The sequence below is a fragment of the Saccharomyces eubayanus genome, chromosome VI, assembly GCF_001298625.1.
Source record: "Saccharomyces eubayanus strain FM1318 chromosome VI, whole genome shotgun sequence".
NCBI classification, from domain to species: Eukaryota; Fungi; Ascomycota; class Saccharomycetes; order Saccharomycetales; family Saccharomycetaceae; genus Saccharomyces; species Saccharomyces eubayanus.
The window spans coordinates 136413-151846 of NC_030981.1; the positions used below are offsets into that span (position 1 = coordinate 136413).

The window sequence follows — 15434 nt, forward strand, 5'->3', positions numbered from 1 at the left end:
TCAAAAACCTCAAAAGCCAAAACGAGTTTTCTTCTCAGTATAACTCTAAAAATTGATGGCTTTTCATGGGCTCTGTTTTACACAATTAATACATATATACATATGTCTACAAACAGTCATTAGTACTCTTTTTGTATTCTTCGAAAGAACAGAGTAGAGAAAGCGTAGAAATGCCCCACTTCAACCTTTTAGTACCTCTAAGGTTTTCAAAAGGTAGGTTTTCCGTCTCCTCTTAACGTCACAAAACTATGATATACTGGCGAAAAGGGTTGAGGCGAGAGGAATATTTACGAGAGGTCATGTTTTAAGATACAAATCGTAATTTCAACAAGTCCCCACTTTGTCAATGATCATCGACTGACAGTAATATCCCGTACGTCCTGCCTCCAAAAAGACAATCTCATCAAAAGAGTATTGTGTACTACGCGTGATAAAGGCAGGTTAACAAGAATGTAAGAATTTGAATTTATCAGTTCGGGTACAAGATCAAGTTCTTTCAATTAAAATAGCGCAAGTGGTTTAGTGGTAAAATCCAACGTTGYCATCGTTGGGCCCCCGGTTCGATTCCGGGCTTGCGCATTTTCTTTTTTCTGTTTTTTTCTGTTTTTTGTTATTGTTAGGTGACGCAATCCAGCTGCATGCGAAAATCAGGCAAGATGAAAGATTTATCAACTCTCCGGATACAAGACTTTGATAGGTTTACCCTTAAATAATGTTCAGCAAGTGTTTCATGGAAACGCACACAAGCCTGCTTTGCGATTACCTCTTTTCTTTCAAACGCACTAGAAACTGTTTTTATACTAAGAAGATCATTTGCTATCCAGATCAATTTGAGATTATCTCGAGGAAAATATGGTAGAGCCTTCAACTGTAAAGGATCAGAAACTTAACATTCAGCCCACAAAAGTAAGCGGCGATGAAAATGCTCATACATCGGTTTCAATAGATCCGTCTTTATTGAGTGTGGAAAATTTGACAAACGGTGAAGATGAGCTTACAGACGATATAGATGAGGTGTTAAATACCACTGGAAATTTCGCAATGGAACTAGCATCTCAAAGGAAATCTTTGAAATTGAGAAACAAAAAGAAGATTCAAAAGCAAAAGAAATCAGGTATTAGCGGGGCTACTTCTGTAGAGCTTCGTGATCTTGTTGATGAGACCGTGACAATCCTGCCCCGGGATGTAAGTTCTCATAATTTGAGACAGGAAGATGATATAATCAAAGTAAATATAGATACATCAAATGACGGAATTGAATCTTCTGTAGACGCCTCAACAGACATAGATATAGATATCAATGAGTCTTCCACTAACGAATCAGCAAAGACGGGAGTTGATAATATTCCAACTAGGAAGAGCAAAAAAGGTAAAAAGAAGAAAGTTAAAAAGGCTCGTAGCTCCTTGAATTCTACAGGCAGTACTGATTCTTTGAACCAATCGACTTTAGATTCCATATTGGTAGGTATTGAAGAGTACCTACAGGACGATAACTCAAAGGACGATGAGGATATCAAGGTAAATGTTATTAAAGATGAAGTCATCAAAGATAAGCAAACCACAGACAATGAGGTCAGTAAAATAAGCTGCATACCTTTGTCAGAAAAACAATTTGATGAGGGAAAAGAGAATATTGAAACTGTCAAGAAATCTACTCAGGAAATACTCAATGCTGATGTGATCAACACAGACCACTATGAAAACCAATACCGTGCTGGCTCAGGTGAGGTGGAACGTGCTACATCTCAAGAGAATAATGACACTTTGAATACTGGCAAAGAAAATATAGACCATCACCACAAACCGCGCAGTTTGGATGAAGAGAAGGAAAACACAGAAATTGCAACAGCTGATTCTCTTTTACAAAGCGGAACTAAAATTGCTAAAACCGATATCTCAGCTATGGATGGATTTCACTCTAATACTGGCGAATTTAAAGGTAGCGATTTGGAAGAGGGACGGCAAACTGATACTGCTCAGAAACCAGAACATCCACTAAATGTAGAGTTAGAAGACGAGGATAAAAATAAAAGTCATGCCTTGGAACTGCAAACCAAGGGAAACGAAAAGCCAGTAACCGCGAATCATAAAAAAGACGAAAACGTCAAAAAGTTTGAAGGCATTGTTTCCAAAAAAGACACTACACTAGAAGAAGATCCGATTAAGAAAGAGGCTGACATTGATAACACAGTGTATCAGACGGGATGCACTAGTGAGGATGAGTTGCAAGACAATGCTGTTAAGGTACCTTTAGAAGCTGTAAAAAACGAAAAAGAAAATTCAACTTCGCAAGAACTTGAAACTGGTAATACGACTGAGCAGCCAGCTGCTGTAAAAAACAACAAAGTATCCGGTATCGAAGAGGGATCATCCTCGAAAAAAGACATGACTTCAGGAGGTTATAAAGAAAAATTGAAGACGGGGTATGATTCCATCGCTAGGGAATTAGAAGGTAATGCAAAGTTTGAAGAAACATCAGAAAAGCCTGCTCGTAAAGATTCTGCTGAAGTGGCCAGCAAAGAAAACAAGCCAAAAGAGCATATTATTCTTGAAACGTCTAGAGTAGATACGGAGGAAAAAGAGGTCAAAACTGCTGAAGCTTTGAAGGGTGATACGAACGGAGAAGCTTTCAGTGCTGCTGAGGCTTTAAAAGAAGATACCGAAGTACATGGCGCCGTTGCTGCTAAAACTTCGAAAGAAGATGCGGAAGTAAAAGGCGTTTTAACTGCTAAGGAAGCTAAAAAAACAGAAGATGCCAGAACTTCTGAACCTATAAAAGAAAGCACAAATGTCAAGGATGCCGACGCTACAAAACAAGAAGCGAAAGGAGACGTCACCGAAACTAATGAAGCTGTAAGAGAAGCTGCACAACCTGAGAATGGCAAGGATGCTGACGCTTCCGGAGAAAACACACAAACAAAAGATCTCGAAGTTGCAAAAGAAGACGCTGAAGCTGCCAAAGAAAGTGTGAAGTTAGAGGATGTGAAAGTGGCAGACACCGAAGACACCGAAGACACCGAAGACACCGAAGACACCGAAGACACCGAAGACACCGAAGACACCGAAGACACCGAAGACACCGAAGTTACTGAAGCTATAAAAGCTACCGATGCTACTGAAACTATAAAAGCTACCGATGCTACTGAAGCTATAAAAGCTGTCAAATCTACCGAAGCTACTGAAGCTATAAAAGCTACCGAAGCTACTGAAGCTATAAAAGCTACCGATGCTACTGAAGCTATAAAATCTACCGAAGCTACTGAAGCTATAAAAGCTACTGAAGCTATAAAAGCTACTGAAGCTATAAAAGCTACCGATGCTACTGAAGCTATAAAAGCTACNCTACTGAAGCTATAAAAGCTACCGATGCTACTGAAGCTATAAAAGCTACCGATGCTACTGGAGCTATAAAAGCTGTCAAATCTACCGAAGCTACTGAAGCTATAAAAGCTACCGAAGCTACTGAAGCTGTCAAAGCTACCGAAGCTACTGAAGCTATAAAAGCTACCGAAGCTACTGAAGCTATAAAAGCTACCGAAGCTATAAAAGCTGTCAAATCTACCGATGCAACCAAGACTTTGGAAGAGGATACGAAAGAGCAAGGTGTCGAGGCTGTTAAAAAATGTGTAGAAACGGAAGATGTGAAAGTGGAAGATACGAAAGTGGAAGACGCCGAAGTAGCCAAGGCTACCGAAGCTGTCAAAGCTACCGAGGATACCGAAGCTACCGAAGCTACCGAAGCTGTCAAATCTACCGAAGCAGCCAAGACTTTGGAAGAGGATACGAAAGAACAGGGTGTCGAGGCTGTTAAAAAATGTGTAGAAACGGAAGATGTGAAAGTGGAAGATACGAAAGTGGAAGACGCCGAAGCTGCCGGAGCTCTGAAAGAAGATGCAAAAGAGGAGGGCGTTAAAACCGTTGGAGGAACTATGAAGTCAGAGGACACGAAAGTGGAAGCTGCCGAAACTGTGAAAGATACCGAGGCAGCCAAGGCTCTGGAAAAAGACACAGAAGGACAGGGTATCGAGGCTGTTAAAATTGGTGTGAAATCAGAAGACACCAAAGCGGAGGATGCGAAAGTAGAGGATGCGAAAGTGGAAGATGCCGAAGCTCTGGAAGAAGATGCGAAAGGTCAAAATGTCGAGGATAACAGGGCTATCGGAGAAGGCGCAACGGCAGCCAATGCTTCTTATCCAGTGAAACCAGACGAAAGCTTTTCAAAAGAAGACACCAAGGCGCGGGAGACAGAAGAAGGCGAGATGGAAGATCTTATTACAGATCTTACTGAAGAAGGAAAACTGGAAAAAAATACAAAAGATCACGGAGACAGAGAAACCGAAACCAACCAAGAAGAAGTTGAAATATGCGGCTTGGACTTCACTGAAGAAGCCGCTCTTGAAACTAGGGAAGCCTCGTTCAATGGTGAAGATCGACACGTTAGCGAAGCCACCTCACAAAGCGAAAAAGCAAAGGAGGTTTCCGAGGAGCCAACCGCGGATGACATCTTCAAAGATATCATGGATGAGACTGACGAGTTCCTGGAGCAATTGAAAATCGTTGACGACTCTGAAATAAACGCCCTGCTCCAATCATTAGAAGGGAAGGACACCAAAACTCAAAACACCAAGACTCAAAACACCAGTCAAAACACGCAAGACCAAGCAAAAGTGCAAGCGCAAGCCGTCATCAAGACAAGTGAGATCCGCAAGCTGAACGAACAAGAGCCCGTATACATATACACTTCACTAGCCGGAGGCGGGTTCCACATGATCCCGCGAACAAACCGTCTAAGCACTATCCTGACTGCCAACAGGGTCCCATTCACCTACAGAGACCTGGGTACGGATGACGAGGCAAGAAAGGTCTGGAAGACGTTCAGTAAGGGCAGAAGCCTTCCAGGTGTGGTGAGAGGACGCAACGACCTCATAGGGAACTGGGAAGACGTTGAGGAGGCTAACGAAGACTATAAACTGCGCGAACTTATTTACGACACTATGTAGAACACACACATGCATACACATACTCATACACACACAGACGAACTCATACATACGCCACATACTGTCTTGCACACACCTCACGATCCCGGATCCCCCATACCGTATCGCACCAAAGACGAGACTGTCCTTACGCCCAGGAACATATCTCACCCAAAGAGGCCACTCACAAGCGCCGTAACCGGAAACTTTCAGGGGCACTCCTTCCAGATCCGGCGCACGAAGGCAAGAATTCACTGCGCGGCCGCTGTGTGACCGGTGCCTGACGTAGAGTGTCCCACAGAACAGGGACAAGTAACGGTGCCTGACGCCCCCACATATGGCAAAAAGCACCCCTTGGAAGAACTCTTCCAAGAATTTCAAGCTATTGTTAGCCGTGGGTCTATTGAGTGAAGGCAGCCAAGAGGCTGAACGACTACACTTGCATGTGGAGACGGTTCCAACAACTCCTGCAACAGTGCTGGAGTGCGAGCAATTCGACACTGGTGTATATAAACTTGGGGTTCTCTCTCTTACCTCTCCACAACTCGTCTTCTTGCTTCTTTCCGCTTTTCTCCACATATATATATATATATCTCCAACCATATTAGGTAACAGAAGCAGGAGAAGAACCTAAGAACTAAACAAAAAGAAGTAGCAGTACTACAGCGAAGTATGGCTCGTGATTTACAAAACCATCTTCTATTCGAAGTAGCAACGGAAGTCGCCAACAGGGTTGGTGGCATTTACTCTGTCTTGAAATCCAAGGCCCCAGTTACCGTGGCTCAGTACGGAGACAACTATACGCTGATCGGGCCCTTGAACAAGTCCACGTATGAAGGTGAGGTCGAAAAACTCGACTGGGAGGACGAAGAGGTTTTCCGCGAGGACCTATTGCCCATTCAAAGGACGTTGATGTCGATGCGCGAAAAGGGTGTGAATTTCGTCTACGGTCGTTGGTTGGTGGAGGGAGCACCACGTGTCATTTTGTTTGACCTGGACTCTGTAAGACACCTCCTGGGCGAATGGAAGGCTGATCTATGGTCCCTTGTGGGAATCCCGTCTCCCGAGCACGACCACGAAACAAACGACGCTATCTTATTTGGCTACGTTGTTGTGTGGTTTTTGGGAGAGGTATCGAAACTGGACAACAAACATGCAATCATCGGCCACTTCCACGAATGGTTGGCCGGTGTGGCCCTACCATTGTGTCGGAAGAAAAGAATTGACGTCGTGACAATTTTTACCACGCACGCTACCTTATTGGGTAGATACTTGTGTGCCGCGGGTGATGTGGACTTTTATAATCAATTACAGCTTTTCGATGTAGACCAGGAAGCTGGCAAAAGGGGGATTTATCACAGGTACTGCATCGAGCGTGCCGCCGCTCACACTGCGGACGTTTTCACCACTGTGTCACAGATCACTGCATTCGAAGCGGAGCATTTGTTGAAGAGGAAGCCTGACGGTATCTTGCCCAATGGGTTGAATGTCGTCAAGTTCCAAGCCGTTCATGAGTTCCAAAACCTGCATGCACTGAAAAAAGAGAAGATCAACGAATTCGTTAGAGGTCATTTCCATGGCTGTTTCGATTTCGATCTAGACAACACCGTTTACTTCTTTATCGCTGGTAGATATGAATACAAAAACAAAGGTGCCGACATGTTCATCGAGTCCTTGGCTCGTCTTAATTACAGATTGAAGGTTTCCGGGTCTAAGAAAACTGTGGTGGCATTTTTGATTATGCCTGCTAAGACCAATTCTTTCACTGTGGAAGCACTAAAGAGCCAAGCTATTGTGAAATCCTTGGAAAACACAGTCGACGAGGTCACTGCATCCATTGGCAAAAGAATATTCGAGCATACAATGAGATATCCTCATAACGGTCTAGAGACAGAATTGCCCACTAATCTAGACGAACTATTGAAAAGTTCTGAAAAAGTGTTATTGAAAAAAAGAGTTTTGGCATTGAGAAGACCTCACGGCGAATTACCTCCAGTGGTCACACATAATATGTGTGATGATGCTAACGATCCAATCCTGAATCAAATCAGACACGTCAGATTATTCAACGATCCAAGCGATCGTGTCAAAGTCATATTCCACCCTGAGTTTTTGAACGCAAATAATCCTATTCTCGGACTGGATTACGATGAATTCGTTCGTGGTTGCCATTTGGGTGTCTTCCCATCCTACTATGAACCATGGGGGTACACGCCGGCAGAATGTACCGTTATGGGGGTTCCCTCAATCACAACAAACGTTTCCGGGTTTGGTGCCTATATGGAGGACTTGATCGAAACTGATCAGGCTAAGGACTACGGTATTTATATCGTGGACCGTCGTTTCAAAGCCCCCGATGAATCTGTGGAGCAATTAGCCGACTACATGGAAGAATTTGTTAACAAGACTAGAAGACAAAGAATTAACCAAAGAAACAGAACCGAGAGACTATCTGATCTGTTAGATTGGAAGAGAATGGGGTTGGAATACGTCAAGGCTAGACAATTGGGTCTTCGTAGAGCTTACCCAGACCAGTTCAAGGAATTGATAGGCGAAGATATTAGCGACGCCAATATGAATACCCTTGCCGGTGGTAAGAAGTTTAAGATTGCCAGACCTCTAAGTGTACCTGGATCTCCCAAGGTAAGATCCAACAGTACCGTTTACATGACTCCGGGCGACCTGGGAACCCTCCAAGACGCCAACAATGCGGATGATTACTTTAATCTAAGCATGAATGGAGGCGTTGCAGGTGATGATGACGACGACGATGACACTTCTGCATACTATGAAGATAACTGAAAAACAACTCATTTTAAGTAATAATTCCTTTTTCAGCCGAGCATCATATTCAAACCTACGTTTTTTGTTTTGTATGTTTATATAACCTTTGTAGAAGTACGTAGAACGAGCATACTAAAGGAAGGCAAACAACAAAACTTCTTCTCTTACTTAATATGTGTTTTGTATAAGGAGAAAATTTAAACTTTGGCTTCTTTCGCTTAAGAACAAAAGGCTGAAGAAAAAAAAAGAAATGACCCCCGCGTTTAGAGTAATGCAGCCAACTCATCTAAGGGATAGAACGAATAAAAACCACATTACTTTAGAATGCACGACATAATGGCTTCAATTTCTATAGAATCTGTCCTTTTGGGTGATATTGAAAAACTTTAGACAAAGAACCAAGCTGCTATCATGGATAAAAAAGCTCCAGAAAACAACGATACTTCAACACAATCCGTTGAGGACCCTGAGGGTAAAACGGCGCACGTTCAGCCTGCTTCGTATGCCAATAAGAAAAATTACGTTTTTGGAAAGACACTGGGTGCCGGTACGTTTGGCGTGGTAAGACAAGCTAGAAATTCTGAAACAGGAGAGGACGTTGCTGTTAAGATTCTCATAAAGAAAGCACTAAAGGGGAACAAGATCCAGTTAGAGGCGCTATACGATGAATTGGATATTTTGCAAAGGTTGCACCATCCGAATATCGTGGCATTCAAGGATTGGTTTGAATCGAAAGACAAGTTCTATATTATCACTCAATTGGCTAAAGGTGGTGAATTGTTTGATCGCATTTTGAAAAAGGGTAAATTCACTGAGGTGGATGCGGTGAGAATCCTGGTTGAGATTTTAAGCGCTGTCAAATACATGCACTCCCAGAATATTGTTCATAGGGATTTAAAGCCAGAAAATTTGCTTTATATAGATATAAGCGATGAATCTCCATTGGTGATCGCTGATTTTGGTATTGCCAAGAGGTTAAAAAGCGATGAGGAGCTCATTTACAAAGCAGCAGGTTCGTTGGGTTATGTGGCCCCAGAAGTGCTTACCCAAGATGGCCATGGTAAACCTTGTGATATTTGGTCGATTGGTGTCATCACATATACGTTGCTGTGTGGCTATTCTGCATTCAAAGCTGAAAGAGTCATGGATTTCCTTGACGAGTGTACAACCGGGAAGTATCCAGTGACATTCCATCGGCCTTATTGGGATTCAGTATCTGATAAAGCTAAGCGATTCATTTTGAAAGCTCTTGATTTAGATCCCACAAAGAGGCCAACCGCTGCAGAACTGTTGGAAGACCCATGGATTGTTTGTACAGAACTAAAAACGCATAATTTGTTGCCTGGCCTGAAGGAAGGATTGGACGCTCGCCAAAAATTCCGTAACTCTGTTGAAAAGGTCAGATTAAATATGAAGATTCAGAAACTAAGAAACTTGTATCTTGAGCAAACTGAAAGCGATTCTGATTTCGACGAGAACAACCGTTCCACGCCTTCATTACATTCAATGGATACAAAACCAACATCTAGTAAACTATCAAACAAAGAGCAATCCAAATTAAAGTCTGAGTTAACTAGCGAAGCTTTTGCACAACTAGTCAATACAGTGATTGCAGAAAAAGAGAAATTCTTAAACATTAACAGGATCTGCAGTTCTGATAACGAAAGTGATAGTGATAAAAAACCGTTGGATTATGCGGATGCGACACAAGATGAAAAGGGTGCCAAGACAGATAGCTGATATCGGAAGCCCTATTATACCACACTGGGGATCAAATCTTCATTGACTTTTTGACTTTAATAACGTTTCAAATACGTGCTTGAAAAATGCAGCGTTTGCACTTTGACACAGAGCCTTTATTTTCCTCTTTTTTTTTTGGCCAAGTTAATAAGAAATACGTATTTAAATATTTACTAATGAAGTTAATTTTTACAGTATTTAATTATTCAAACTGGAAGTGGTAAAGAAATTTAGAATCTCGGGCTCCTATGATGTTTGGTTGTCTAAGTACGTTGTCTTTTAGTTTTACCATTACTTGAAAAAGAATCATTCTCGTCATAATCATCATTATCATCATCATCGTCATCATCGTCGTCTTCCTCAATTTGCTCGTCGTCTTCCTCAATTTGCTCGTCATCCTCATCATCTACATATTCCTCACTGTCATATTCTGTATTATAGTTCACATTTTGTCGTTGTATCCTTCTCAATTGTCTCTTTCCTGGCTTCATATCTGCAAATTGCACTTTCATTTGCTCCAATTCACGAAGAATGAAATAGAAATCACCCAAAAATTCCTTTAAAATCTGTAGCTTCTTTCTCGCGGAGTTGTATTTTGCATCTTTTGGTAGTGGATTCGTATTTAAAGAGGGATTAGAATCAGCAGTAGAATTTGGTTTCTGCTCAACCGGTGGTGCTTCGGTAACCACGGCGCTTTCTTTTTCACCGTCCTTTTCTTCCTTCTTTTCATCTTTAGGTTTAGCAATTTTACAGTCTAAGAATTCCAGGAATTCCAACAATGTTGCTGAATCGTGACACATTTCATACCAGTAAACCTTCCCCAGCGTATTTTTACCCTGCGCGACATCATGCGCCAAAGAAGGCGTATCGTGGTAAAAGAGTTTGAATTGGGCACTCATTGATTGACCGTCATTTTCAAATAACGTAAATGCGTTGTATTCATTGTTCTTGAATTTCGAGAGTAGCTCTTGCAAGCTTCTTAGATCAGTAAACGTACTCATTTCTAATGATTCGCCATAGCTGTGTAATCTTGGGATATAAAAATCACCTATATGAGGAATTCTACCAAGAAAGAATTCTTGCAATCGTAGTTTATAGAGTCTTTCGGCAAAGGGATTACCTAGTGGTTGATCGGGCAATTCTCCTTCAAATAATTGAGCCCATTTGTCATATAGTGAAAATAAGACTTCATCCTTCTCGGGTTTCGCCGTATTTTTCATTTCCGTTTTTATTTCCTTTAGAACTTCCAACTTCCTTGACAAATCCGGTTTTTTACCTTCTTTTAATTGTTTGACGAAATGTTTTTTCTTGCTTCTGATTTCATATCTTGACTGAATTAACGAACAAAGCCTTTTAAAATTATTGAGGGTATTATCAATTCCTTCGATAGAATACCTGGGCACTTGTTGGGTTTGAATGCCAAAGACAGGATCTTTTTTACCATGTGTTAGCTTGTAAATTTCATTGTGGGCAGCTGGAGAGTGAGAAGCACACCAGTCTGCCAAAGCTCTCAACATAATAATACGATCTATTGGTTTGAGTGCCAAAATACCGTTCTTATCCATTTCTCGATTTTGTAGAGGATCCGATTCTAATGGAAGTGGTTCATTTTTATTCCATGTATAAATATTTGGGGTCAGAATTTCTGGACGTCTTGGATCCACCACTGGAGTTTGCTCATCTTGCTCGAAAAGAGCGGTTCTCGGTTTGGAAATGTCTTGATCACTAGGAAGATGTTGACGCCATTCCCGTGGGTACCCCCATTCATGGGCCACAAGCCTTAATCGATAAAGGGAACTAGAAAACACTTTTTTGGAAGATGAATTTAACTTATCCCAAGTAGTCAAAGGGCCCTTTTTTTTCGCATTCTTACTATCTAAATTCTCTGCAAATGTCAAATCTAACAAGGTTAAAAACAGAAAGTTCATCTTGTCTTGGCAATGGACGATGTCCTTGATGGCCATAAAATCAGGATATAGCAACAAGGATGTGTCATCGGGACTCCTAACGATACCTGCTGCATTTCCCTTGGGATCACCAGGATATAAATCCAAACCAACTTCGAAATCTTGGAACGATAAGTTCTGTAAGTCGTGGTCAAAAAATGAACTAAACTTATTTATGAATGCCATCAGCTTAATAATATCACCAGCATATGGGACAGGTTTCATATTCGGATTTTTCAACCTAGAGATGACACTGTATTGGTTTTTAAAATCCGAAGTAAGTAGGGGTATTGCTGAAGTCCAATTGCTAGGAATCAAAGCAGGTTCTACCTGTTCATGTGCAGGTTTAGGTCTCGGCATCACTTTTTTGTCATTAGCCTTCAAAGTGGGTTTACCATCCTTATCAGCCGTGGTAGCCTTCTTTTTCTCCACTTTACCGCTCGGCTTATCCTTCTGTGTTGCAGATGGCTTCTTCTTAGAAGCCGCAGGCCTTTTCCTCTTGGGTTTATTAGCCCTCTCCTTTAGTTCTTCCTCATACTCATCATAAATACTTGATCTTGGCTTTGGGACACGCCTTGATCTCCTTAAATTATCCAATGACTGCGAAGTAGTGGCGTTCAAATCTGTTTGTGAAGAAGTATCCAATGGTATGCGATCATGATTTAGGTCAGCAACCGGTGTGGAAGAATCGCCTTGAGCTTCTTGCTGCGAATTTTGGATAGAATCGGGTTGGGAATCCATAAACAATAGAGAATTGAAGGTGCCGCTTAAAGTTATAGCTAATTGGTTGCTTCAATGACCAAAAACAATCGAAATAAAGACCCCCAGCTAGGGAAACTGCGTCCATTAATTAGTATAACTCACGTAATTTTAATGAATTTGTTAAAGTTTCAGCAAGTCGTGGAGGATGATATTTCACTTTATGATCCAGGAAGGCAATACCGCAGCTATTTTCATACATATGACTACTGAATATTGCCGGAAACGTCTTCACATATACTAGCCCTGTCTTGTTGATTGCAGTGGGGAGAGCATCGTGCAGTAGAGAAAAAGCTTCGCCGTTATATATCATGTGAAATATAAAGAGTAAGTCACATTTGCTTTCACAGCTTCGAGAAAGCGCAGTGTAAACACACGCTCGCGAACAAGCGTTCAGTAGCATTCTATTTCTTATTACATCTTATACAATCTCTATCACGTTCCAATGCCACCGTCCATATGGCACACTGACAGAATTACAAAACGAGACTCAAAACGTCTATTGTTATTTTTCACCTAATTGCGGCGCGCCAAGAAAAAGGCGTACGAAAGAAGTGGATTTGATGCCAGTTTATTTTGGTTATTTCACTAGTAGAAAGAGTAAGCTGGCTGGGGGCTACTCTTCACAGGACGCATCCGTTGTCTGTAGGCAGGCTTGTATTTCTTAGGCACCATTTGGTGCGAGACGTAGGTGTTGGAGAGTGTTTGGAGGGTGTGCTTGGAAGTGTTCGGAATGGAATGAGAGTTATAGTTATAATTGTGGTAGTCTCCCACCTGCTGCGGATACGATGGGGAAGTAAAATTGTGATAAACATCTTCTTGGTGCTGGAAATCTAGCGGATGATGGAGTTGATATTGGGGAGGCGCTGTGACTTGGTAATCTCTCTGTGAATATATCTTGAAGAGGCGGGCTGCTGAGGCAACCTGAGCACCGAACAACCACGGCGGATCGTAGTTGCGTTGCGAATGGCTCGAAATTCCTTCATAGTACAAAATGTTTTCCATTTTCTTCTCGATGGGTACCTCCCCTTCTTCCTGCTTTACAGGAATGCTAGCTAAGTCAATTTTATTCAAGGGGAATGTTTCCTGCTTCCCTGCATCCCTTCTGGAAAACATTTCTGTATCGTTCAACTTAGGAATGAAAAAATTCACTAGGGGGTCTTGTTTTAAAGGGGAGTCATCCTTTAGCTGTGGTTGATCTTGATTTTCAGTGGCTGGTTCTTCTCGATAAGGATCTAAGGTCTTTTGTAAGTCATCATTGATGAAATTTGCGCTAACATACATAGAATGGCTAAAGGAGGAAGGTGTCGTGGTTCTTGTAAGTTGCAAAGATTTATCAGTAATGGTGCTGGGTGTTTGGCTCCTACCATATAGTTTAAGAATGCTATCAACGTTTTCCACGCTAGCCTCTTTATCAATGGTTTCTGGTTGGTCATGCAAGCCCACAAAGCCCAACACTGACAAGACACACACAATTAGTGACCATAATGAGCACGGAACGGTTAACCAACCGCACCAAGTTGTATAAGGATGGAATTGTGTCAAAATAACAACGCAGGCAAATAAAGTCGACAAAAATGTCACTGTTTGGAGAACACTGTTAGAAATAATCAAGGAAACGTTCAAACATCCTCCAGGCTTGTATAGAAAAAAGAAAACCAAAGAAAATAAGAAACTAATAAAAGTCAAACCTGTGGCTATAGGTATACAAATTAAAAGTTTCCCGATGATATGTCTTGCCCTGGGATCCGACCACCAGCGTTCTAAAGAGGAGTCAAGGTGCKGTATTTTGGTAGGATTATACATCAACTGTATTCGAGAGCAGGAAACGACTGCTGCGGCTCGACAGTAACCAAAGGCACCGTAGGAAACCCCTCTGTGTTGAGCCAGCCCCCACTTTTTGATTATCGGAGATGTTAAGCAGCATAATAGAAACCCAATAAAGGAAATGAATTGGAGAAGAGAACACAACAACAATGTTGGTTTTAAACCAAGCATTACGTGGTGGTGGTTTCAAAAAGAGAGGAGGAATAATGCGAAATAAAAGCTAGCAATTTCTTCAATCCTGGCAAATCCAATAAATAAAAAAAAAACCATTAATTGCTGAAAGATATATTTCAATTTAAGTAATCAATTACAGGGTTCATTTTTTTTATTATTTTTTCCTTCAATTTCCTTGTTATATTCTGTCACAAAAAATGAACAATGAAAATTACGGGTATTTATTAAAGACCAAGCATGAACAATATATTTTTACATCCACACAACTGGATCAACGTTCAAGCATGTTTTAAAGTGTATTTGTGCTTGCTATTAATGTAAAGCGTTCTCCATCTAAAAGTGGGGAGTCATTGGGAATCGACAATAAAAAAATATCTCCCGGGGGCGAGTCGAACGCCCGATCTCAAGATTTCGTGGTAATAAATTACAGTCTTGCGCCTTAGACCAACTTGGCTACCGAGAGTGGTATTTGTTGAAATATCTTCTATCAATATACCTACTGATGCTAAGAAATATTTCTCTCCTTCCAATGAGAGACAAAGGAAAAATAAGTGGAAGGGAATAGTTTAGAGAGCTTGTTCACCAAGAGAAGAAAAAAACAAAAGAAAGCAACATACCAAAAAGTGTACAGGGTTCAGTCAAAGACTAATCATGGGCTCGAATACTTCCAAAGTGGGTACAGGTGCTGAACAACAACAAGTATACACTCCACAAACTCAGATCGATTTTTCGCAGTCCTTAGTATCTCAATTGGATTCATCAAACGAATCAGACTATGTCACCAAACAAAACGCAGAGAAGTTCATCGAGAAAAAGGTCGCTCAAAGGCTATCTGACTTAGAAGTCGAAACACTGAAGAAGTTCGAGAGTACTTTGAACAATTCCCTATTATCGGATGATGATAAGGATGCCACTGATGGAGTGTCGTCAAGTTCATTGAATGGCCAGATCGAGTCTTTAAATAAGAAGCTAACCTTATTTGATCAACTAGAGTTACAGAAATTGGAGAAATACGGTGGTGCCAAGAGCAAGTCCGATACCAAGAAGGACAAAGGCGATATTTCTATAAAGGCAAAATTAACTGAGTGCCTTTTGGCCAATAGAGGCAAATCGTTGAACTGTTATGAGGAGATGGAGGAATTCAAAAAACTCGTTATGGGTTGAATAAAGAAAAGCATACGCAAGCTCAGCCAAGAGAAAAGAAAATGCCATTTCATGTATATAA

At 41.4% G+C, this 15434-nt stretch overlaps 7 protein-coding genes and 1 non-coding gene across 8 annotated transcripts; 5 read left to right on the forward strand and 3 right to left on the reverse strand.

The window, feature by feature from the left end:
- Window positions 1-852: 852 nt before the first annotated feature.
- Window positions 853-3357, forward strand: DI49_1663 (uncharacterized protein; the record flags this gene model as incomplete). The annotated part of the gene is made up of 1 exon (XM_018364841.1): window positions 853-3357. One exon carries the CDS (start codon window positions 853-855, stop codon window positions 3355-3357), a length of 2505 nt encoding a protein of 834 aa, XP_018222544.1.
- A 572-nt stretch (window positions 3358-3929) lies between these two features.
- Window positions 3930-5000, forward strand: AIP5 (Aip5p; the record flags this gene model as incomplete). Its single annotated transcript, XM_018364842.1, has 1 exon — window positions 3930-5000. The coding sequence occupies one exon, from the start codon at window positions 3930-3932 to the stop codon at window positions 4998-5000; it is 1071 nt and encodes a 356-aa protein (XP_018222545.1).
- A 651-nt stretch (window positions 5001-5651) lies between these two features.
- Window positions 5652-7781, forward strand: GSY1 (glycogen (starch) synthase GSY1; the record flags this gene model as incomplete). Its single annotated transcript, XM_018364843.1, has 1 exon — window positions 5652-7781. The coding sequence occupies one exon, from the start codon at window positions 5652-5654 to the stop codon at window positions 7779-7781; it is 2130 nt and encodes a 709-aa protein (XP_018222546.1).
- Window positions 7782-8174: 393 nt separating this feature from the next.
- Window positions 8175-9503, forward strand: CMK1 (calmodulin-dependent protein kinase CMK1; the record flags this gene model as incomplete). Its single annotated transcript, XM_018364844.1, has 1 exon — window positions 8175-9503. The coding sequence occupies one exon, from the start codon at window positions 8175-8177 to the stop codon at window positions 9501-9503; it is 1329 nt and encodes a 442-aa protein (XP_018222547.1).
- Window positions 9504-9766: 263 nt separating this feature from the next.
- Window positions 9767-12190, reverse strand: IOC3 (Ioc3p; the record flags this gene model as incomplete). The annotated part of the gene is made up of 1 exon (XM_018364845.1): window positions 9767-12190. The coding sequence occupies one exon, from the start codon at window positions 12188-12190 to the stop codon at window positions 9767-9769; it is 2424 nt and encodes an 807-aa protein (XP_018222548.1).
- A 606-nt stretch (window positions 12191-12796) lies between these two features.
- Window positions 12797-14206, reverse strand: DI49_1668 (SUR7/PalI family protein; the record flags this gene model as incomplete). The annotated part of the gene is made up of 1 exon (XM_018364846.1): window positions 12797-14206. The coding sequence occupies one exon, from the start codon at window positions 14204-14206 to the stop codon at window positions 12797-12799; it is 1410 nt and encodes a 469-aa protein (XP_018222549.1).
- A 377-nt stretch (window positions 14207-14583) lies between these two features.
- On the reverse strand, window positions 14584-14672 carry DI49_1669. The gene is given in 2 exon segments: window positions 14584-14620; window positions 14633-14672. It is a non-coding gene; the product is annotated as a tRNA-Tyr (tRNA).
- Window positions 14673-14860: 188 nt separating this feature from the next.
- Window positions 14861-15373, forward strand: MIC19 (Mic19p; the record flags this gene model as incomplete). The annotated part of the gene is made up of 1 exon (XM_018364847.1): window positions 14861-15373. One exon carries the CDS (start codon window positions 14861-14863, stop codon window positions 15371-15373), a length of 513 nt encoding a protein of 170 aa, XP_018222550.1.
- Window positions 15374-15434: the final 61 nt, after the last annotated feature.